This window comes from Platalea leucorodia (genome assembly GCF_965183815.1).
Source record: "Platalea leucorodia genome assembly, chromosome: 2".
Classification (NCBI taxonomy): Eukaryota; Metazoa; Chordata; class Aves; order Pelecaniformes; family Threskiornithidae; genus Platalea; species Platalea leucorodia.
Window position 1 is genome coordinate 118,271,483 of NC_138824.1, and position 23,275 is coordinate 118,294,757.

Below are 23,275 nucleotides of genomic sequence, written 5' to 3' on the forward strand. Positions count from 1 at the left end.
TGACGATGTAGCCAGGCTGGGCCTCATTCTCCAGCAATTGCTTTGGCTACTTCTTGAACAGAGGGATGGCAGAACATATACCTATGACGTGCCATGTAAGAAAGCCCTCGAGGCAGGGAGTAGTTATGTTGTTTTTCTTGCATCAGCATAATGGCTGCTTCAGTGAAACACAGAAGTATCATTTTCGACTTTTCAGAATCTTATACTCTAAAGAACCTGAATTTCTGTGGGTGGCTTCAGGCTCACTCTTTTTAATTTCATGTTAAGGTAAGAAAATGGAGCCCTTCTTGCCGAACACTAGAGAAATAATTGCCAGATGTCACATGGAAAAATGTGCTCGTGGCTAGAACATGAGCGCTTTAGGCAAGGGCAGGAAATATCATATTTGATAGAAGGTCTTTACCTTTATAAACTTATGGAAAGAGTCATTTATGCAATTGGAGAAACACATTTAGACAAAATGACATTAATTAGTCTCCTAACATTTGGGGACTGCTTTATTGCAGGGCAAGGAAGATTATAAACTCAACGAAACAAAGTTGTTCTGGCTTTATTTGTTTTAGTGAAAAATGAAGGTACATCAACCCTAGGTTCCATTACGAGGAAATAAATTTTTTCTGCTAAGTCTCAGCTGTAACTCTGTACAAGACTAAGGACACGTGTAGCATTAGCAAAACCGAGAGTAAAATAAGGAGAGTATTAAAATGTAGCTAAAAAAGAAATCAACTGCCACTGAATAGAGTGTAAAATTGTAATTTTGCTATTCTGCTCCCCAATTTGTCATAAAAATGTCAATTTTACCTTTGTATTTAAAAGGGGAGTTTGTTGGCTCGTTTTTTGAATAATTTAAGAGCAAGAACAGAAAAAAAAGTTCTGGTAAACATTTTTTAGATAAATAAGCATTTTAACACAAAAACAATTCCCCCCAAAGGATTATGCAACATTCACATTTTAGCAGATGTCCAAATATCAATATATGCAGAAAATCTGAAGAGTTGTATCAAACTAAATGCATAGTTTTCTATTGCTATTACCTTTGAAAATTATAAGGCTTGCTGTAATTCAAATAGTCTATTTTGAAATTAAAACCACATGATCATTCAGCATTAGAAAAATCCCTTTTCACTTCCACCATTTTTGAGAAATACTCATCTCATTTGAACATATCACCTCTTCAATTTTCTGCTTTGCCAGATATCAGGATGTTCTTTGCAATATCCTTTGCCAGGATCAAAGATATTTGCATAAATCAAATCACACATTTTCTCCTAGACCACAGAGTTGGAGCTGGGAAAACTAAGCTCCCATACTTGTTTCTTTACTCATTTCTTGGTTTTTACCCCCTTTCCCCAGTCTCCCGATATTTAAAATGAGTATAATGATACCTGCTCTGTAAACTGCTATGATGAAAGGGCTAAGAAATCCTGGTTGTTTTTTTGTTTTGTTTTGTTCTTTTTTTTTTTTTTTTTTTTTTTACTGATGTATTGTATGTCCATTAGGCTTTCATGCAATTTAATCTTCTTTATCTGCTGCCTCTGTTGCTTATCCTCCACTGGTAAATCTGAACCTCTAATATTGTTGCTGGCATTACTGGGCTCCTACCCTTCAACATTAGTACTGTCAGGATGGAACATGTAAGACAAACTTGCTAAATGAAAAATCATTATAGATACGCCTAGGAGAAAGGTTTGCCCAAATCTATTTGATACAGGCTTATAAAGAGAAATCTACATGTGCACGCATCACTAGCTATTGGTAATATATTTACTGATTATTTTCTGAAGATAAATACAGGTTTTATATATTTTTGTCCTGGTCTCCCTTTAAGGGTATGCTCATCATGAAGCCAAATGAGCTGCCTGAATTTGAGTAGAAAGAAAGCATTAGTATTAGAAACTGTGGGAGTTTGTTATTGCGGCTCAAAATCCCGGGCAGTCTAGGTCAGAGAACCACTCTTGGGGTTTGAAATTAGTGAGCCAACAGTAACCAAAGGTTTTATCTGCTCTAGATGGAGCTGTGATTCCTACAGTATCAGGCCATTCAGCATAATCCGTCTAAAGTCAAAGAAGTCCTCAATTTATTTCTAGTGTGTCTGGCACTCTGGCACAAGGCAGCTGTTTCCAGGCCTTCATAACCCATTCCAATATTCTGATTTATAATCTGTTACAGGGTGACTGCCACAGGCCCCTAAGCCACAGGCCTGGGGAGAGGAGAATCAAGAAAAATGGATTCTAACAGAATTATTAGAAGAACTTTGCAGGAAAACCTAAAGGTAAAAACCTGACATTAATTCATTACATGAGGACCTAGGCTAGTTCAGGAGATATCTTACTGGTACGGTGCAAGAAGGTTTCATGTGAATGAGATGAGCCTGACTTACCCTCTTAAGCACCTGAAAACTACCTGATGCTACTTGTTCATCCCTTACTAATGAATATTTTATCTTGACATTATCTCCTTCTCCAGTGGTAAGGGATAACAGAGCACTGCTTCTCTCCCTCTTGCTTATCAGGCCAGAGAATTTGTGTTTTTTTTTTTCTTTTTTTACCCCACTCTTCAATACATTCAGGCTGCAGGACCCTGTTTTTGCATACCTAGGGAATGAACAAACCACGACAAATTTCTGTCAGGCACCAGTTGCAATAACATGTGCATAACAGAAAGGACCTGCATGCCCTTCCCTGTGGCACACAATGGAGCAGAGCCTTGCCATGCCCTCCCTGCGCTGGCACCGTTACCTGGGGGCACAGGCTACCAGAATACTTGCCATCAAAGCACAGTATTTTTTGAAGTGACATAGATTTAATGAGAAGTTATCTATGCAAAGATAATAACTGGACAGTGTTTTACACTGAAATGCCACGAACACCAGTGATGTATCCAACTATGCATTTAAATAGTCAAAGTTCGTCTGCTGATTACCCAAATATTATGCCTTTGAGAGACATAATTACAGTCCCTCTACATGTGTGATGGTTTAAATTTACTTCCACTTCATAATGTGTCATTAGTCCACCTACTTGTCACACAGACATCTAAAAATAATAAGAATAAAAAGGATCAATTTGACAATGACAATTTTAATACAATCTTGGCCTTTCAATTAAAAGTGAATAGGTATGGAGAACGTAGATAATTACAGTACATCCCCTCCGGCACAAAGGCTCAGTAAAAAAAAAAAAAAAAAATCCAAACACTCAGTCAGCCTAATTCACACGCTGGCTTCTGCTTCTGTAAGCAGGCAGACCGCAGGCTGCCAAAGGCCTTTTGTGGTATCAAGTCAGTGACAATAATTCAGGAGGTAAAAAATGACCCTGTCAGGTAGCAAAGTTTTCTTACAGCTCTTGATTTCACATATGCACCTGTGATCTTTGCATTGTCCTTCAGAGCTCTTGCACAATAGCATGAATATAACAGATTATGTATTGATATATAAAGGGATACATACATTATTGATATATAAAAGGATACATGTTCATATCCTTTATGCAAAGCTTCAGACGCAGCTTCTGAGAACAGAACAACATAAAATTTCACCCAGCCAGTGGTGTGTATCGAAAGCCTGAAGGGCTGACTGGGTTTCTTGGGGGTAGACCAATCCCGAATTGCAATTATGAATTAAAGCAATGGAATTGTTCTCAGGCTTTGACATTTACAGGTGGAAAATAGGGGTAGAAGAGGAGGCTAAATAGATAAAACATCTATCTTTGCAGCTAATTCCATAAATTTCCCTAGTACCACTGCTATTAAATGGAGAACTGGGAGCGGGAAGAGACGAAGGGGAGGCAAAAGTCTCTACCATTAATATAATATGCGCTCTTTACTGTTTGAATGTTTGGAATTGTGGTTTTAACTTGGATTTTTATTTTCTTGTCTTTTCAAAGATCCTACTGAGTAGTTGTCATCCGTTAGTTGTAAAGGCATGACGTTGTTTGGGATGATGCCATTGTTTTAAAAAGTGGCATTTTTTTTGTCTTGGTTTTGCCATCTAATTAGTGCCTGTGAAATGCACTAGCAGCAGCCTAGGAAACAGTCCTGTGTTTTGTGGTATGACTAAGCAGCAGGAACATGAACAGCCCAGCTTTCTTCCAGTGGACTGGAGCCCTGTTTCACACTCTTGGTCCCCAGTTGTTTAAGCTGGGGATCAAACATGCTCCAGGGACACACTACCTGGACACGTCTGCAAGATTCACTTCAAAGGAAAGTTGAGCAAAAAGATGAATAGCAAATAGCCTTGTCCTTCTCTCAGAGTCAAGATGTGGCAGAAGTATATTCAAGCAACCACTTTTGAAGGAAATTAGATTTGTCCTAGGTTGTATTTGAAGGTTTTAATTATCTGAGCAGCTTCCTGCAGCAGTTTGCACATACACCATAAATGCCAGATGGAGTTTACTGAACACAGATGATTACACTTTACAAAATAGTTTCTTTCCATCTGATTTCACTATCTAAATGTAAATAGGCAGGTAGGCTTAGAAAACAGGTGGCAGAAGAAGAAGAAAAAAATCAACACTGCACTTGGCCATAGGGAATTCACATGTAACACTGGCCAGAAACACCGACACCCTGTGCACCCTGGTTTGTCCTAGCTCACCCATGGATATAAGTCACTGACGTTCGTTTCATTTTCAGGGAAGCGTGCTTCCCTTATAAAGCTGTATGCTACGCAGTTTGATGGGCAGCTACTTCTTCCTCCCTATACAACTTTTTCATCTAAGTTAACTAGGACTCAAAGGTTTCTTCAGCTCTTTATGTGAATACCCAAAATGCCATTACTAAATTATGGATTAGCTTGCATGCCCAGATGAATTTTGGAATAAGAGAATTGAACTTTGAAGCCTGGCAGAGGTATGTGTCCAAGCAGAAGAACATGAGCCAACCATGTGGCAAAGCTGTGTTGGGGATGGAAGGCGACATAGAGACTTCTCACCCGTGGAGATATTAACAAAAAGGGCATGCGTAAGAAACATGAGATAAATATGCTATGCTTGGTGCTGGGGATTAGTATCCCGTTCTGGGCATCACATTTAAGGAAAATGTAGTTAAGTTGAAAAGAATCTGAAGGAGACCAGCAAGAAGAGTAAGTTTGGAAAAATTGCTTAGAAAATAAAAGAACGGAGGGATGCGTGTGAAGAGGACAGCAATCTCCATGCATGTAAGCAGCTGCTTTAAAGGGGAGATCGATCACCTGCCTATGGGCAGTAGTGGCAGGACACAGAGTAATTGCCTTAGCTTGCAAGCGTGCGTCCTGGGGGAGGGAGGTTAAATATGAGACTAGATAAATACTATAGCTAAAACTGTTTACCTCGGAGACACTAACACCCATTACTTTCACAGGAGTTTTTAAGAAGCGGGCAGGCAAGCATATCTGACAAGGCAATAAACCTCTGGCTGAACTACAGACAATTTTCTCTTGAGGAACTCTTGCATTATGTTAATATTTACTTATGAATGCTGCACCTATACTGAGCATGAAAACTGCCTTCTCCTACTAATGTCTCTTTATATTAACCGTGAGACATCTCTGCAGACAGTTTTCTAAAGTGGTATATATTGCATATTTCTAACAACATGCCAAAGCTTATCAGAGGTCAAAGAAAGCGCTGAAAGGTCAAGTAAAGAATAGAGTCTTTATGCCTGGTAAGTTATGAAAGTAAGATTGATAAATATGTATCTATAAATGTATGCGTATATAATGTATATATAATGTATAAGAAAACAGCTAGGATTTCTTTACTCATTTGTCACATGTTATATTATTTCAATCATGAAGAAGGTAGCATGCAAACTACCACAATAATTGATTGCTCCTGTCAGTGACCAGGAATGAAGGAAGCCCCACATTAAGATTTTGCTGATATATTCTACTCTAATCTGGTTTGTACGGTGAAGAGGAGGTGATTACTAGGCATCACTGCAAATTACACTTGACTAAGATACTGGCGATTAATGCCACTTTTTCTAAAGTTAATAAAATCCACTTGCAATAGGATTAAAGTGAGCAACCAGACATCCCAGTGTAATATCTACATACACAAAGCTAAATGTATGCCTTCAAGGTTTCCACAATAAAACAGAAGCATTATTCAAGTGAGAACAAGAGGTGCAGCACAGCTGTATTTAGAAGACACTGTGGCTTTGCTAAGGCTCTAAGCCAACAGTGTAGCTTCCAGGTAGCTTTTCAGGCAGGATGAAATCCAGAAGAGAAACAAGCAGCAGCCTACACTATGGGCAGTCCCCTATCTGATAAAAGCTTCTCTATCTCAGAATGAAACAGTCAGAGGTAAGTCTCCTCCTTGATATCATTACATCTCCATGAGATGTATATATATATATATACACATATATATATATATATATATAAGAAGGAGAAAGCACAGGAGATTTATTACATTGTTAAGCAAGATTTCTTTCTTTGTTTTACTCAAGTTTTTACTCAGATAGGGGTACAACAGCAGGTGTAACTGATACACCCTTGCAGAGCAGTGATATCAGTATGCTCCAATCAGACATACGTCCCATCATACTAGAAAATGCAAAAAGGTTAGGAAAAAAAATATTATTGCTGGGCAGGATTTTTTTTTTTTTACTGGGTGAGAGCTAAAACAGCAGTGTAACAAAACCTGCTCAAAGCACACAGGAAGTGTAATGTTATTGTGTGCCAAGCCAACTCAGGCCTTAATTGTGGTATTCACTCCTTTACACACCCAGCAGAAAGAAACTGAGCCATGAATTTTGCATACTTTAAGACAAATAATCTACCAGCAGAAACCATATTTTTTGCCTTCTATCTTCTCTGAGACATGAACTAAAAAATAGCTGTGATGAGTTTATGGTTTATTGAACATTTCTGGGCATGCAAGACTGGATAGCCTCTGCAACACAGAGTATCAGCGTCAGGGACTCCCTCAGATTTCAGTCTAACTTTGCCACAACCAACAAGAATTTTAAGAGGATAAACAAACAAAGAAACTCACCCTTGTGGTGTAAGCAGCTTCTGGGTCATCTTCCAGTACACGAGAGAGACCAAAATCTGAGACTTTGCATACCAAGTTACTATTGATGAGGATATTACGAGCAGCTAGATCTCGATGGACATAACCCATATCTGACAAATATTTCATGCCAGATGCGATCCCTCGAAGCATGCCTACTAGCTGGATGACTGTGAACTGGGCATCATGTTTCTGGAAAACATTTGAAATGTCATTTCAGAGATTGTTCATGTTTCTGCTTGCACAGAATTTTTGATAAAGACCCTGGAAGCTCCTCAGGTGAAGAGCTCATGAGTCAGGGATCGTGATTTAAATGCCACACGTGGAACTACTTTGATCTGCAGAAGATAACCTCCCAGTCAGCTGAGGGAAGGGGACAGATTTTCAATTCAGATAAAATTTCATTTTTCTCATTCTTGCTATCATCAGAATTTTAATTTCCTAGATGGGACCTGTGTGAAAGCGGCACACAAATCTAAATTGTGTGTGCTCATGAGACTGGAGTGTCAGGACATCAGGGAAACAGATGTCCAACCACCCTGAAAGGCCATAGGAATTGTTAGTGAAAATCCCAGCCTTACCCAATGGACTAATGAAAGTTTTCTATTACACAGGCATTTTTTCTAACAAAAGCAAATGCTGATCTGATTCAGTGGCTTTCAAATTCCATTAAATTTAAACTCCTTCCTCAAAATTTCCCTCAACTTCAGGAACACAAAAATCACTTAAACACACTGTGACTTAGCCTAGAAACCAATAGTTGCATATATGTCTAATTGTCTGCTTCTAGACATGTTTTAAATCTCCCAGCTCTTACTAATACTGCTTGTTAACATCTAGCTTTGATATTGATGTACAGATACATAGATGACAGGACAACAGTACGTCCTAGTGCAGCTCTCAAATGAATCCTCCAGTGCTATAAATGTATCATCACAGGCAGCTCTCCAGCTCTTCCTGCTGCTTCTTCCAGAATTTTATTAAATACATGGGAGCTGGCTCTGCCATGTGGGGTGAGCTCACATGAATCAGTCTGCAACACTGACTGCATTCATTTCATTTTTGATTAATATACTTAGGGGCGATATTAGCACTATAAATATTAGACAAATATAAGGCAAAACAGATGCTTAAAGAGCCTCTCAGAATTCCCTTTCATGAAGAAATTCATTATTATAAAAGGTTCTTTGGAGTTCCCTGTTATGAAACCTTCTTTAACTAGAGCCAACACAAGAGGATCTATATAGACCCTGGAAAAGATTTAGCTAGAAATCAGAAGGTTTCTAACCACGAAAGGAATGAGATGCTGAGATAACCTTTCAATGACAATGGGGAAAGCAAACTAAATAGTTTTAGAAGGCATTTATAAAAAGGGTTATATGGCCTGGGTTGCCTGTGATATTAATGAGTCACAAGGTTCTTATCTTGTGATTCCACACAACAGTAGTAAAAAAAAAAAAAAAAAACAAAAAAACAAAAAAACAACAACCCCACTCCCCCACCCCCAAACACCACACTCAAATGAACGAACAAGCTGAACAACTGTTTTGTACAGTCAGAAATTATTCTTGTTCCTAAGAGTTTTCTTCAAGGATTTTTAGCCTAAACAAAATATATACAGTTCAGTACATATATATTTCATTCAGATATACTGACACATTATTTATATGTATTTTACATGCTCCAGTGGACATCATAACATATATAGTACATACTGAAACTAAGGTTGACAATATATCCCCTTTTGGGGTTAAACGTCTAGTTCAGTATTATGAATTTGGGGGATAATGTCATTCAACCGTGGCAGAACCAAAGCAGTCTCCCAGCCACAGCTGAGTTTGCCCTAACAAATTAAAATTAAACTAATGTCTCCCCTCAGATGGGATTTCATTTCTGCTACACTACTTGTTTTGCCACAAGTAAATCTTGGTGACACAGGGAGCGTTCAAATTTTTTTAGGCTCACTACCAACTTTGACAGAAAACAAAGATAAATCAACAACAGTAATAGTAAGTCTAAGGTTGAGGAAAGAAAACAGGCCAATGAAGTTTGCTAGCAAAACATTTCAAAGGCCCTCAGGTATGGGGTTATTCCCTAAACTTTTCACATTTAGGGAAACGGCTCTTGGCTCAGTACTATTGGTTTACTGATAAAATTTCACAAATCCATTCACTTTGGAAATCACTTGGTAAGACATACCGGCTGCCAACCAATAAGCATAACTGCATTACAGTAGTAATTCAGCCCTCAGAAAAACAATTTCCATTTTTGTGTGCCAGAATGTTGTTTTGTTTTGGTTTTTTTATTGATGTGACAAACTAATAGAACAAAAATGTTCTTCATTTTGGAATAATACTGCAAGCAGTCAAAATGGACTAGCAGATCCCTACCTGGCTTTCTGCGCAGATCACAACACACACAAAACCAAATGGAAATAATGAAATATCAAGCAACAAGAGCTGATGATGAATCGGAGTACAGTGGCAGCAAATTCATAACAAATTCAGAACAAGAGCCAGTCCTGTACCTTGTAGTTCTCTATTGTACTTACCCGTAGGAAGCTGTCCAAGGAACCATTTTCCATATATTCAGTAACAATCATAACTGGTTTACCTACAAATATATTACAGGGGTCAGGCATTTAAAATGAATACATAATGATCAGTAAAAACAAGCATTTCAAAAATGTGCCCAAATCTTCCAAATCCTAAGGATAACTTTATATTTAGAAAGAAAGCAAAACATGCATGGGCAAAACTAGCTCTGTCCACAACATAATTGTGATTTCACTGACATCAACAGAAATACAGTCATTTCAGCATAAACTGATGCAATTTTTGGCAGCTCAAGTCCCACGACACAAAGTGAAGCATCCTGCATTTTCAGTATACCGTGTTTTATCCATTACGGTTGAATATAATCCTTCATATAATTGTTGAGTTTATGCAATGAAGTAGGTGTATTCTGCCACACATTTGCCCCCAGGTTCCCTCCAGAAGAGAACTGGGCACTTGCTGTGGAGGGACTCGCAGTTTCTCTCCAGAGGTGCCCTTGTCTGCACAACGGAGGCGCAAGGACTGCGGAGCAGCGCTCTACCGCATGGGCACGGTCAATATGTTCCTCGGGTACTATGGCAGGGGAGAGATTAAATAGCATATATGCAGGCAATAGCAAAACCCCCCTCCCTCGGGAGGGTATTTACAATGCATTTAAATTGCAGAGCTTCAGTATTTTCCTAGCATAAGCCGAGGAAAATGTTGGGAGTGGGGACAGAGATGGAAGGGAAAGAGCAGAGTAAAAGTAATCCAGGGCATTGGAAAGAGAAGCAGAGCTGTACCGCAGCCCCCTTCCACTGCCGGGGGTTAGCCCTCCTCCCAGGCAGCCCTGCCTCCCTCTGCAGCAGGGCCGCTGACAACACGAACCTCCCCTCCCGCCAAGCACCGCTTAGCTGGGGGCTGCACGGGGGCAGCGGCATGCTCCAAAGAAACAGCCCGGCATCCTTGAAAAGCATCTAATGTCTTTCAAAACTTGTCCGTGCAGATTCACATCAGTTTGTGAGACCATTCTTTCTACCCCGAGGTATTTTGTAACATAACCAAGATTTTATATGCAACTCTGACATGTTGGAGAGAAACGAACACAAAAATTCATGTGATTACGGTGAAGTTTCCAGACAAAGGTCATTGCCCTGCTAATATTTTACCATCATATGGATTTTATTATTTCATAATATTTTCTAAAGCTTTGTTTATTTTCTCTTTCTGGTAGAGAGAAAGGTGGGTAAGAGCATGAAGTTATTTAAGGAGGTGAATTATTATTTCACATATAATACAGGAAGGCATCTGACCCTAAAAGCACGACAAAGGCCTGCATATTGTATAGCAGGCATGGTGATATTTTAAGCTTTTAAAACTGAACAGCATGAGGCTTGAAAGAGGTATCCAATATAATTAAAAGCAAGAAAGCCATTAAAAAAGCTAAGTAAATGGTTACAATTCCTTTTTTGTTTGTTTTTCAGAAAATACAACTTCTACAAAATAGAAATTCTTAGAAGAGAAATATTAATTTCAAAGAATGAGTTTAATATAATGAGAAGAAAATCCTTTGTCCTCTTTGCATGGATTAATGGGTTGAAATATCTTCTTTCTCCTGTGCAAATGATGTGTTATACTGTGGGAGTCACACTAATGGGTAATCGACTGTCATCCATTAACTGGTAGGAACAAACTCTTTATCCAAAACATTAATCTCGAATTATATGGTACAGACAAAAGACCTAACAATGTAAAATATCAAAAAAAAAAAAAAAAAAAAAAAAAATCTATTGCTTGCTTACTCTTGTTAGCAAGAAATATGCAGTGCAAGGAGAAGTACCTAACTTATACTGCATGTGCAAAGGCATTTCTGGTACCGCACAGAAAATGCTGCTGGATCTTTGAAGTAAAGGGCAGCGCACCGACGGGGCTATCCGAAAGTTCGTATGATAAATCCACATACTTTGAAACCAGGAGACAGTTGCCTGGTTTCTGTATAAACTGAGTCAATTTTATGACACGTGAGAAGACTGAAATTAGAGTAAGAAGCTACATCTTTCAAATTATTAAGAGAGCATCTGCCTGCCTTGCTCACCCATACTCAGAAAGCCCCAAGTGCAGGGTTTCACTCTCGTTCAGTTGGAAACGTGTCCATAATAAGAAGCATATGCTCTGAAGCAACACGGTGCACTTTAAAAAGAACATTCTGCATTCATTTATCAAAGCAGAGCCGTTTATACATGATAACAACTTGTGTCAACAGTGTTGCCGAAATTTATTATACTAACAGGCTACAAATTGCTGTAAATTATTAGTAAACTAAGCAGAACATGTGCACTGGCTATTAAGACTACTGCCTAGAGCGTGCCCAGGAGACCGGTGTAGCAGGAAAACGCAGAACAGAAATCAATGTGAAGCAGGGGAACAACTCTGCATCGAAGCAAAGGACCGAAGTCTCAGCTGGTGGATGCATCTCCTTCACACTGCCGCTGGGCTGTCCCACCGGCAAACCACAGCCACCCCAGCTTGAGAACTTCTCATACCAAATGGTCCTCTTATAGGGATCGCGACAATTGCAGTTATTAGGAGTTGCTTCAGAAGATCTGCTTAGTATGAAAAGCGAGATCATTGCTAAGGGCCACCGGTCAAAAAGAATTTGGTTAATGAAGGAAAGGTCATATTGCCTGTTTATCATGCATTACCTCTACTGAGAGTGATCCAGCACATATTCCATAGGCTCTCTACTGACTGTACATAAAACTAATGCTTTTGAGTGTAATTTAATAGCTATCATTAAAAAATATGAACACTTGCTAATTTGTTATTACAGTATATCGGTTTGTTTTAAAAAAAACAAACCCCACAACCTTCTTGTCCTTCTATCACCCTACAGAATGTTAAAGAAAATAAATGATTATCTTTACTTGCATTTATGCCATATAATTTTACCCAGTAAAATGGATACAAATAGTTCCAGAGCAGTTTTCTCAGTTCAAGTATTCAAGCTATCTGGAGAGGGTGTTGTATCCCTGAGGCTTTTATTGACTTCAGCTGGGAATATTCAGAGCTTGCTCTCTCCTACTTAAATGTGATAGGCAGCTGGCACTCCTAGCCCCCCCAAAACAGACAGCAGTCTGCTGTGAATACAGCTGAGTAGCAAACTTACTAATAGTCACTTATACAGAATACAGACAGAATTAGTAATGCACATTCAAAAGCAATGCACAAATTCCTGCATGCACAGCAATTAAATTATTTTCTCAAGTGCCACAGAAATACAAAATGTAACAAAATAGATTTTAGCTCAGCTGTGTACAGACTGATGCTGGCATTTCAAGTAATTTTGGGACTGCAAATGTTATTCTGACTGTACAAAGTGTGTGTCACTAAAAAGCAGGGGATAACTTGGATTTACACTGACAGATCTGGCAGTCCTCTCCTAATGGGACTGTGAGACCTAAGCTGAAGAATAACTTCTTTGTTATTTAAATCAGCAAAATAGACTTTCATGAATCACACCTAGAGAAAGCATTATTATTGTAACTATGTCTCTTCATAACATACAGGGTTTTACATACCTTTCAGTAGTTATTTTTAGACACATTCTTGTGGGTTTTTTATTTCATGTAATTTGTTGCAGTAAGCTATGAAATTCTTTCATGCCTGTCTATGTTTGCGAAACCTTGAATCACGCAATTATAAAAACAAGATTCCTTAAAAACAATAAAACCACTTACTTAACAACAAAGTATTTGGTGTACTTCTACCCTGTTAAACTGGAAATGTCCTCAGCACATTCCAAGCAGTTCACTGAAATGGCAAGGAGCTGCTTTGCCAGCAGTCCTCTAGGAACTAGGAAATATCCTACCAATTTTTTCCACTCCCCTGAAAAAATCTCAGAGCATTCCTGATTTTTTTTTAAAGAATACCTCATATAAAATCTTATTGATCTCCCACCTAATAACTACTGCAGGACTTTGATCATTAAATTCATGATTTTATGCTGCAATGGAAATTTAGAAAGTCTCTGAATTTACGTCTCTCAGAACAAGCCAGTTTGGGTATTTCATGCAACTTCTCTTTTCTACTACTATTTCTGTCTTTCCACCTCAAGGTAGAGGACAATTAGCAGCACAAGCAACGAGAGCCAGAACTTGCCTAAATGAGGCAGCATCACCAGCACCAAATCCCACCGGCTGCTCCTAAGGAGAAGAGCATGCAGGATCTGAGTGGCTTCAAGGGGGCTACCGTGGCTGCCGTGGGAAAGCTGGGTAGGACCTCCAAGACTGATACCGCCATTCAGGAATGCCTGTTACAACTTGCTGTGATCTTAACGAAAGTGGAGCTGGAGAGGGTTCTTCAAATATGTTACCTTTCCAGGAAGGTACCGAGCCTATGGAGTTTTCAGTTATATTTTTGTCTCAAAATGTGAAGGGGATTTGTTATCATAAACATAGACAAAATCATGCTTAAAAAAATTAAATGCAAACCCACAACAAACACACCCAAAGGCAGATTTAGAAAATGTCTATTAGTAAAAAATATAAATATTATCAAAGAAATAAAATCAATTTTACTATGGACAGCTTAAAGCCCCAAGATTTTTTTTTGAGATTTTTACTAAGAGGTATAAATTCTAGAGGATCAGGATCTTTAAAATGCCTCATACTGGTACATACTGAATATCACATGGCGTATTTTCCCTGCCTGAAAACCACGTAGCAAAAAGTTTGGACTTATTTATTAATATACTAGTATCAGTTGCTGTAGCCAGGTAGGCTGTTCATTAGTTTGTGCTAATGATAAAATCTAATGATTTAGTTGAAAGCAGAACATATTGCCTCAGTGCAATCAGGAAACCTTAGGACATCAGACTCCATGACTCCTAACAGATTATCAGCAGTGCCTCTTGGCCACTTTGTAGCAATTTGTAGCTCTGGAGTTTATTAAACCTGCCAGTTTCTTACTGAGCTGCACTGTTCTTCAGAAATGCTCCTTTTTCTCCGTGTTCTCTATATTTTTTTCAAGCAGATCATTTTTATTTCCCAATTTTTCCCATCTCATTAACCCAGGATACTGCTTTTAAGTTCTTGGCAGCCTGAGAGCAGCAAGACAGCGAAGGTCCTACAGCTGCACTGCAGGCAATTGCCTCTGCACCATTCTTCATTGGACCCATCAGTGTGGGTTTAGCTGGTGCCTGCACATGAGTAATTTTTTTCCTGCTGTTGAGGAAATACAATATACATTGCAAAAGACAAGCTATGGGTTTCCGCTGTTATCTCTTTTGAAGGATATTTGGTACATATTAACGGGGTTATAACATAAACATTTCTGGAAGGTTTTGCCGAGCATAAACACAGATTATTCGGTTTTTTATTTTCTTTTGCTCTTCCTTGAAAGATCAGAGAATCACAGAATAATTTAGGGTGGAAGAGACCACCAGTGACACTTCCCACACAAAACAGATGCCCCTATCATATCTTACTTTTAGTGACGACTCCCTCTAATCGAATGATATTAGGGTGGTCAAACTGTCCCATGATGCTGGCTTCTCCCAGGAAGTCCCTTCTCTGTTTTTCTGTGTAGCCAACTTTCAGGGTTTTGATAGCCACTGAAATTTCCTTTTTAGAAGGCAGCTTTAGGCGCCCACTGCACACTTCTCCAAATTCCCCTAAAAAAGTGGAAAAATAAAAAAAGATGAAAAGTAGTTATTTCATCGGGATTTAAGAAAGAAGACTTATCATTCGGCAAAAGTCCCTGAAGTGTGATGTTCACTGGTGGGCCACAGACTGGAGCTCCAAAGGAGGCCTTCAGACAAGTATTTAACATTTCCATGCTTGGGTTCTCCAGCTGTCAAACTGGACAATGTCGCTTATTTACACTGCATATCCAGATGACTGCAGAGCAGAGGAATGCATAAATGCCACCAGAAAATTCCCTTTTTGTTTCAGCTGATGCACTTTGAGACAATAGTAGGAGGGCTAACTGATCAATGCAGAAGTATCAGAATAGCCATGCATCCTTGTGAACATTATACTCTTCATTTCTACCAAACAGAGATAGTACAGTTCCCAATTATTTTAATTATTTCCATTAAAGTAGCAAGATAATTCATAACAAAATAATTTATCTACACAGCTGCAAATAAAAAAGAAATCCATACAGATTATCTTTGTTCTATCATGATTCAGATGGATCTAAACATGCAAATATATACTGTCACTATGGAACTACAGAACTTGATAGTTCACCATGAATATTGTGCACACTGTATATTGTGTGAGATCCCTAAATAGAAGATGGCAGATATCACTGCATGTTTACTTTTATACAATGTGGTTTATCCCTTGCTATGTAACATCCAAGAAGAGTGCACCAGGAAAATTATCTTCACATTCAAATGAGCAAGCATTAAATTTGCTGACAAATTGCTGGAAGCAAACACCTCATTTGAAAATTTCTGTATTTGACTAATGATTACATAAAGCATATAAGGAAGTTTCAGTATCTTAAAAAACATTTGAGCAGCAACTGACTTTTGATTCCCAATTATCCAACTCCTCATCTTAGATTTCATATGATACAATAAATTGCACATGCAACATCCCAGTTAAAATTACAGTAGCAACTTTTTGTCTCCTTGTTTTAATGACAAAATAATTGAAATAATGAAAAATACAATAAAACCAGAGAATGGATAAAGTATGCAAGAAAAACAACAGCAAGAATTGCCCTACGTGATTATTTATATTTAAAGACAAGGAACACACTTTACTGAACAGAGAAGAAAAGAAAGGTGTTTTGTTTTGTGTTTTTCTTTTTTTCCTTTCAGGGAACTAGCGGGTGTTGCTGGAGGGTTTTAACACTTATTTTCCAACAATACATGCCTATTCAGGTTCTTTTGCCAAAATACATGAGGTCTAAATATGAATAGCCCCTCATATGCCATATTTTGTGAAGTGGCCTTGTACAGAAAGTTTGACTTGGAACCAAACCAACCCTGTAAATCTAAATCTACCTGGCATCATTTTTATGCAAACTGGGAATTTTGCTTTTATTTGTGAGTGAAACATCATGGAAAGAGTGATTATACTGCTTACATATGAGCTTTTCCCAATTTAATGTGTAATAATCCTAAATGCAACAGCATTACTATGCCTCTAAAGAGCAAAGGCTCTTGGAGCTCATTTGCCCACAATGATACTTTCTTTATCTCTGCAGCTGGTTGTTTACATTAAGCAACATCTGTGAAAACTAAAAATGACCAAAACCACAGAAATAAGATATTTTTAACAGGCAAATTTAAATCGTATTGCTCTTCATAGATCTAATGTTCAAGAGCTGTGTGATGGATTGACAGCCCTTCTCCATTGACTTCAGACATGATACCACATGGGATGCATTTTAGATGTTACATTCAGCCCATTTTTCTGCAAAATGAAATTATTCTTTCATCAACTTGCCACCAATATGCCTGGCATTAGGGTCCATGTCCCATTTGTGGCACTGAATTCAGGAATGATAAAGGGAGTAATAACGATGACCAGAACCCTAAAAGTCAGGGCTGTGTGTTCAAGTTCAAAGCTCAAGGAATTGGTGTTATTTATACACAACAAGGAATGAGAAGAGAGAGACACGACAATAGTTTTGGCTTATTAAAATTATGGTTATAGATAAGATGCACACCAACTCCTTTTTCTATACACAAGAGGCAAACCAAAGAATAGTTGCAAATTACAATAAATGTCAGTTAGATCAGGAAAAAAATTCTAACAGTAAGGACACTTGGACAGTACAAAAGATTTTTTAGGGAGGCTATAAAATCTTTTATCTTGGAGATTGTAAAGAATAAGCATCGGTCAAGAATGGTACCTAACAAGTTCTGTTTGGGGTAAGGATGTGGACTTAATGACCCCTTAAGGTCAGTTTTCAGCTTTATTTTCTAAGGTTTCTCTGTTAGACGGCCAATTTAACCAAAAAAACTGAACAGATGTGTCATAGGGCATTGACCTTTCTCTGTTGCTAACCCAGGCTAGATTTGAGTCAACAACATAGAAGTGAATGTCACCATATCTTATCACCAGCTGCTGAGCTGCTTCATCCTCTAGGCATGGTACTGTGCTATTAATGTAATAACAACAACAACAAAAAAAATTAAAACCAGGGTGTATCTTTATATACATGTATACTACTAAAATAGCACTTACATTACATCCATTGTTTCCAACATTATTTGTATTTCAGGCTGCCAAGACAGGCAGCAGCTCAGAAAATGAATTGTAAACCTATTACTAGTAACTAATGGGTGTTGAGTTCTGTTCAGACTTGTTAATTAAAAATAGTCAACATCTATAAGCCAAGACGACTAGTATACTTTACCAAGAGCAAACACTGCTTCAGTTCAACTACCAACCCCAGCTCAATACTGTCAGAGCACCACAAAGAGGAAGACCAAAGCACATCTTGAAAACAGAAGGAAGGGAAAAAAGTGCTTGAAATAAATCTTGTAATGTCCAGCTTCGTACTCCCTTTTCTCTATGTTTTAACTGTCCAAAAAGCTATAACAAGCTAACCTCTTAAAACTATTGTTCAGTTACTGTCAATGGAGACTAGAGCTATGATTTCAGCAAGCAGTTCAGCAATCAATCCTTCACTTCTGACTGGAATCATATATCTGGCATTTGTTTGACTTTTGGGAAGGGAAAGGTTACGGCTAATGTCCATCAACACAGTCCCATTTAGCCATGGCTGCACAATTTAGAACTTGGGTGATTAATCGGATTCCACAAGTGCCTCAAGGCCAGTGGTTGCTGCAGGAGACTAAAAGTTGGACCCTTCATAGCAATGGAGCTTACTGTTGTCCGTGAATATAAAATGGGTTCACTTTCTTGGAAAACAGTTTCGCTGGAAAAAGCTCACTGGGCAGCCCAACTACATTAACCTTTGGTTCTTTCATATACAGGGCAGTATGGATGCTACATAAGTCTATCTGGTCAACATCCATAGTGACATGCAGTTACGCTACATCTTTTTCCTGCAAATCATTATTATATGGTCCCAGTAAGAAATGGACTGGATCTCATCAGATATTGTTTAGGAGGAATAAGGACTTGTGTTTGAGTTAGAAAGTGAAAAACCTGGCACTGATTTTAAGAGATGAGGTTGATGGCTTTTCACATAAAGGCTTTCTGAAGTATTTATTTTTAATTATGCTACACACATAAACATTGCATAACCTGCCCTGCAGACTGATATGTCTATTTACATGTGGAAAGCAAATAGATATTATTAGGAGGGCTGTTCATGATATGAAGATCTCTCTTCAGGAGATCTTAATTTCTTTTTAAATAGGCTACTTAGTGCATCAGTGAATGGCATTTGCTGTGCATTTAGACCCAGGGGACAAGTAAAAGATGACTCTGTGAAATTAGCTACTCCTTTTACTTTGCTGTGTTTTAAATCATGATTGTCCTGCTGTGCACAGGACTCCCTCGGAGCTGGAGAGGCACCTAAGCTGAATGTTTCATAAACCTCGTGAACCTCAGCAACGTTCTACAAGCCCTCACTGAGACACTGCAAACCTTCACAATAAGCTCATGGACAGATAGCCCCTAAATTTTAGAAACACTTTAATCAGCAAGATGTTAAGCTACACATTATGTTTAAACTTTGAAAGAAAAGCAAATGTTTGCTTTCATATTCAGCAAAGCACATACTTATATCTATCCCAAATCAAGAAAGTACTTTCTGTAGTATTCTCGTACTATCCAATTGGATTTAAACTTCGTAAGTGGTTTGCTGAACTGGATCCATAAAAACAAGTGAGTTGTTTTAAAAGAATTACTGTAAAGAAAAACCTGAAAAAGTGGCTCCTGACCTCAATTTTCTGATGCTTAGCCTCCCACTAAAATCCCTTGTGTTTTTCTTGAGGTTCTTTTGGACAAAAGTATTTCCTTATTGCATTTGGGTATGTTTTCAAAGCTATGTAAGCTGTCCTCTATTCTCAGAGACTTCTGGCTAAAGCTGTGAAAAACTACTTGGAAAAGTACCTCAGAATACCAAGATTACTCGCCTGACTTGAAGGTCTCATTACTTACGTCACACTTCAACGCAGTTAAATGAATCCCTTCTTCTCAAATCACTGTCTTTTTATAATTTCATTCACACTTGCATTTGTAAAGGAGAAGGGCAGGAAAAGACCAAGTCAAATAAGTCATTGACTCAAGTAAGAGACAGGAAATGCCTTTCTGCTTTTGGGGAGGAAAAAAGTGTTCCTGCAGAAGCAGCCATGGAGGCACTCACTCTGAATGCAAAAGCTACCACGTGCTGAACACGACAGCAGTGTAAAGTGATGGTACAAATGCATTTTGGAAGCTCCCAGCACTCTATAGTCTGATTTTCATCTGTTCTTCCCTGCTTGGCTCTTCCTGTTGGCATCTCTGGCAACTGCTAATCGGAAATGCTAACTGTAATGCCATACGTAGTTTAGGCTACATGAATCTAAGTCACGGTCTCCAACAAATGGCCTGGACCTTGAGTCCAGGCTTCGATGTAGAGGACCTGCAGGAACCTACTGTCACTTTCACTGAAATGGAGCAAAGGGACTTATTTTTAAACCACTTGACTCTCTTAGGACATATTCTTTTTTTGAAGCCTATCAGAAAACTTTTCCTCCATTTTCAGAGGCCATATTTGGCAAATTTTGGTTTACCTCTCATTCTCATGTGCATTCTGATTAAAAATAGGTCAGAACAATGAGCTATACAATATGACATATCATTGATTCTTATGAATTTGTTTTCTAGATTCATATACTGCATACAGCCCAAGTTTAGAAAACTTAATTTGTGAACAAAGGCTCCTGAAAGTCTTATAAGGAAACATACTGCCTTTGGACTTAGCTTTTCAGTACCCCCCTTCTCTATCCCCATATTAATTCTCTATTATGTGCAGTAAGCAGAGTTTTGCTGCCTTGACTGAAGATGATGGAGAACAGTGCACTCTTGTGGGACAAAATTAAAACCAGCAAGGAACAAAAATTCTACCTTTGCAGAAAATAACCTAACTTCATACAAGCAGTTGAGCAGCTGCAGTAAGAGAGGACGAATACTTCTTTTTACTGAGTGTTTCAGGAGATGCACTGAGTACAGTAGCTTGGTTCTAAATTTTTTTCAAAATGAAAGTCTTTTGCTGTGCACTAGGAGTGTCTCTCTCTCACATCTCATGATTTTAATTCAAATAGTAAATTTAGAGAGAAGCAAAAAATCAATAATAAAAGAACTAGTAATTTTCAATGGAATAAAAATCAATAGTACTTCTCACAAATGCTTTAATTTAGCAGGAAAGATAACACTTCACAATCTTCTGACTCGACGAGACAATCTGCTACTTCACTTCAAGGAGCAAGCACACATCCTATCAGGAACTACATGCTGCATTGCAACATGGACAACTCAGTGTGATGAGGCTTTCTGTAATGTGGCTCCTCTGCTACAAAATCTGCTCATTTCGACAGTTTGTTTTCTGTAAACCCAACGATCTATGGCATCTGTATGGCTCAGACAATCAGTTATCAGACAGACAACCCTTTCCTCCTAAATCAATAATTCAAATCCAAAGCAGTGACCAAAATCAATCCAATGACCAAAGGTCATTGCAGTCTGATGGATGTGTGGTGACTGGTATGAAATGAGTTTGTGGTTTCACTCAGGGCATAATAGCCAACAGTACTTTTAAGGGAAAGAAAGAAAACATCTTCACAGTTGATACCATTTTCTGTGCTGACAGATTTTAAAGAGAAACATAGAAGTGTGGCTGAACTCTCTTTTCACTTCCAACAGTGCTGCATCCAAGTGTGGGCTGATGGGTGTCCTTTGAAAAACCGTCTTGCTATCTGCTTGCTTTGAGGAAAAAAAACAGAACTGTGTGCTCTTAACTTTTCATATTTACCGAAGTCATATGTAAATATGACCTACTAATTTGAAGACTTTAGAACATTTCCTTTCCAGTCACAAGTATAAACCCAAAGATGTAAAACAGTATATACAGCAAAAAGATATCTTTAGTTCAATATATCTGACGGTCATTACCTGCTCCAACTACTTTATCAATGGATATATTAGAAGCATCCAGTTCCTTGGCAAATTCATGCACAGCTTGATTGGGATCCTCGTATGTATGTGGATCTATGTAAGTTCTCAGGCCTGGGAGTTTTACTGTGTAAAAACAAATTCAGAGAGAAAATGTTACTTAGACTTAATTAATCCTTCTAAAGAAAGCTCAGGAGACAATAGACATCAAATCAATAGAAGGAAAAGGTATACTGCTTCTTCAAATCAAACTGCTTTTGACAGGTCTTTAGGAATCTTAATATAGAGAGAAACCAGAGACACTAACGTAGTTATTGTACAGAAGTCTGAAAACCAATTTTAAACATATCTGCACTTGCCATATTAAACTGCTTTTCAAATATTAAAATACTATCTAACCCTCCCAGCTTGCTATGTTTGGATGCTGCCTTATATTGTCCCTTTCAAGGTAACAACAAAGAGGCAAGGAACAAAATGTGTGATGCTACAGTCAACCTGAAAAGTGCTTAGGAATATATTAAGGAGAATGCATTAACTCAAACTTTTTCTTTCCGAGTCCTCCAACAAGATGAATAAGACAAGAAAATTATACATGAACAAATGCACCTCTGCCACAGTCCCTCTGCTAGTACATACAAGGATGGCAGCCAGTTGTTCTTATTATTAAAGTCTGATTCTAGTGCTGTTACCCTAACATCCATGTTATTATTTTGGCCCCCCTCTACAGTTTCCTGGCTAGGGATTGTTCTGTTTGCCCGGGGCAAGCACTAGTTCAAACAACTGAATGATTTTAAGGGCAGTTTCAAGCTCTCCACATCTCTTCCTCCAGCAGGACTGGGGGTGGGAGGAACATATGATCATTCCCAACCTTTCTCTCCAGCAAAGATGCTGAAAGCAAAGCACAGCCTCATTCCCCCTCCCCGGCTCAAAGCCCTGCTTGTACCCGGTAACTTGTGTGCCTGCCTCTGTATTCATCGTAGAAAACAAAGATGTTTTGTTAACAAAAACTGAAATAACTGTTACATCCAGCTTGAACTTTTCTGCTTCTGACACAAAACCTGCATTCCTGGACATGTATTCTAGCTTTTCCTAACTGTACCAGTTGGTCTTGTAAAAAGTATTAAGTCCTCTTACAAACACTGCCTTAACCCACTCAGGAATATCCTTTCCAGCTTGGCATTATTATACTGCATCAATTTGTTGACTGCTAGAATAGTTAAAACTTTTTTGCTAGGGTTACACAGATGGGAAAAAATACCTTTGGACCATTAGTTAGAGCACACCTTTGTTTTGTCAAACACTCCCAAGTGTACGTAAAAAAAAAAAAAAAATTATGGAGATTTATTGGCCTCAGAATTGACAAAGAAATGATAAAACTGTGTTCCCAAGCTAATTGCCTTGAAAACAATGCAAACTAAGAGCCATGCCCTTAATACAAGGGCTGCGTGTGCGCGGCATTAAATGCCGACTGTGTTTCCTTCAAGAGCCTGATGATTACAGAATTACTTGCAAGTAAAACAAAAAGTAATTGCCTGTATATTGCTGTTGGTTAAAAATCTTGTAAATGCTCCTTTCCGTCCATGCTGAATGTACATTACAGGCTCCCTCATACCCCCAATAAAAATAACAACAATTAAAAGCTTCTGCACTGTGGGGT

The 23,275-nt window shown here is 38.4% G+C and overlaps 1 protein-coding gene across 1 annotated transcript in view; it reads right to left on the minus strand.

Annotated features, from left to right (window-relative positions):
• The window catches only part of EPHA3 (EPH receptor A3), a gene marked incomplete at both ends in the record, with an annotated part of 227,790 nt that overhangs the window by 20,416 nt on the left and 184,099 nt on the right, over nucleotides 1-23,275 (minus strand). Inside the window, 4 exons of the mRNA XM_082305127.1 lie at nucleotides 6,978-7,187; nucleotides 9,547-9,608; nucleotides 15,015-15,200; nucleotides 21,619-21,744. Coding sequence (XP_082161253.1) covers nucleotides 6,978-7,187; nucleotides 9,547-9,608; nucleotides 15,015-15,200; nucleotides 21,619-21,744 — 584 coding nt within the window. The remainder of the gene's footprint in view (nucleotides 1-6,977; nucleotides 7,188-9,546; nucleotides 9,609-15,014; nucleotides 15,201-21,618; nucleotides 21,745-23,275) is intronic.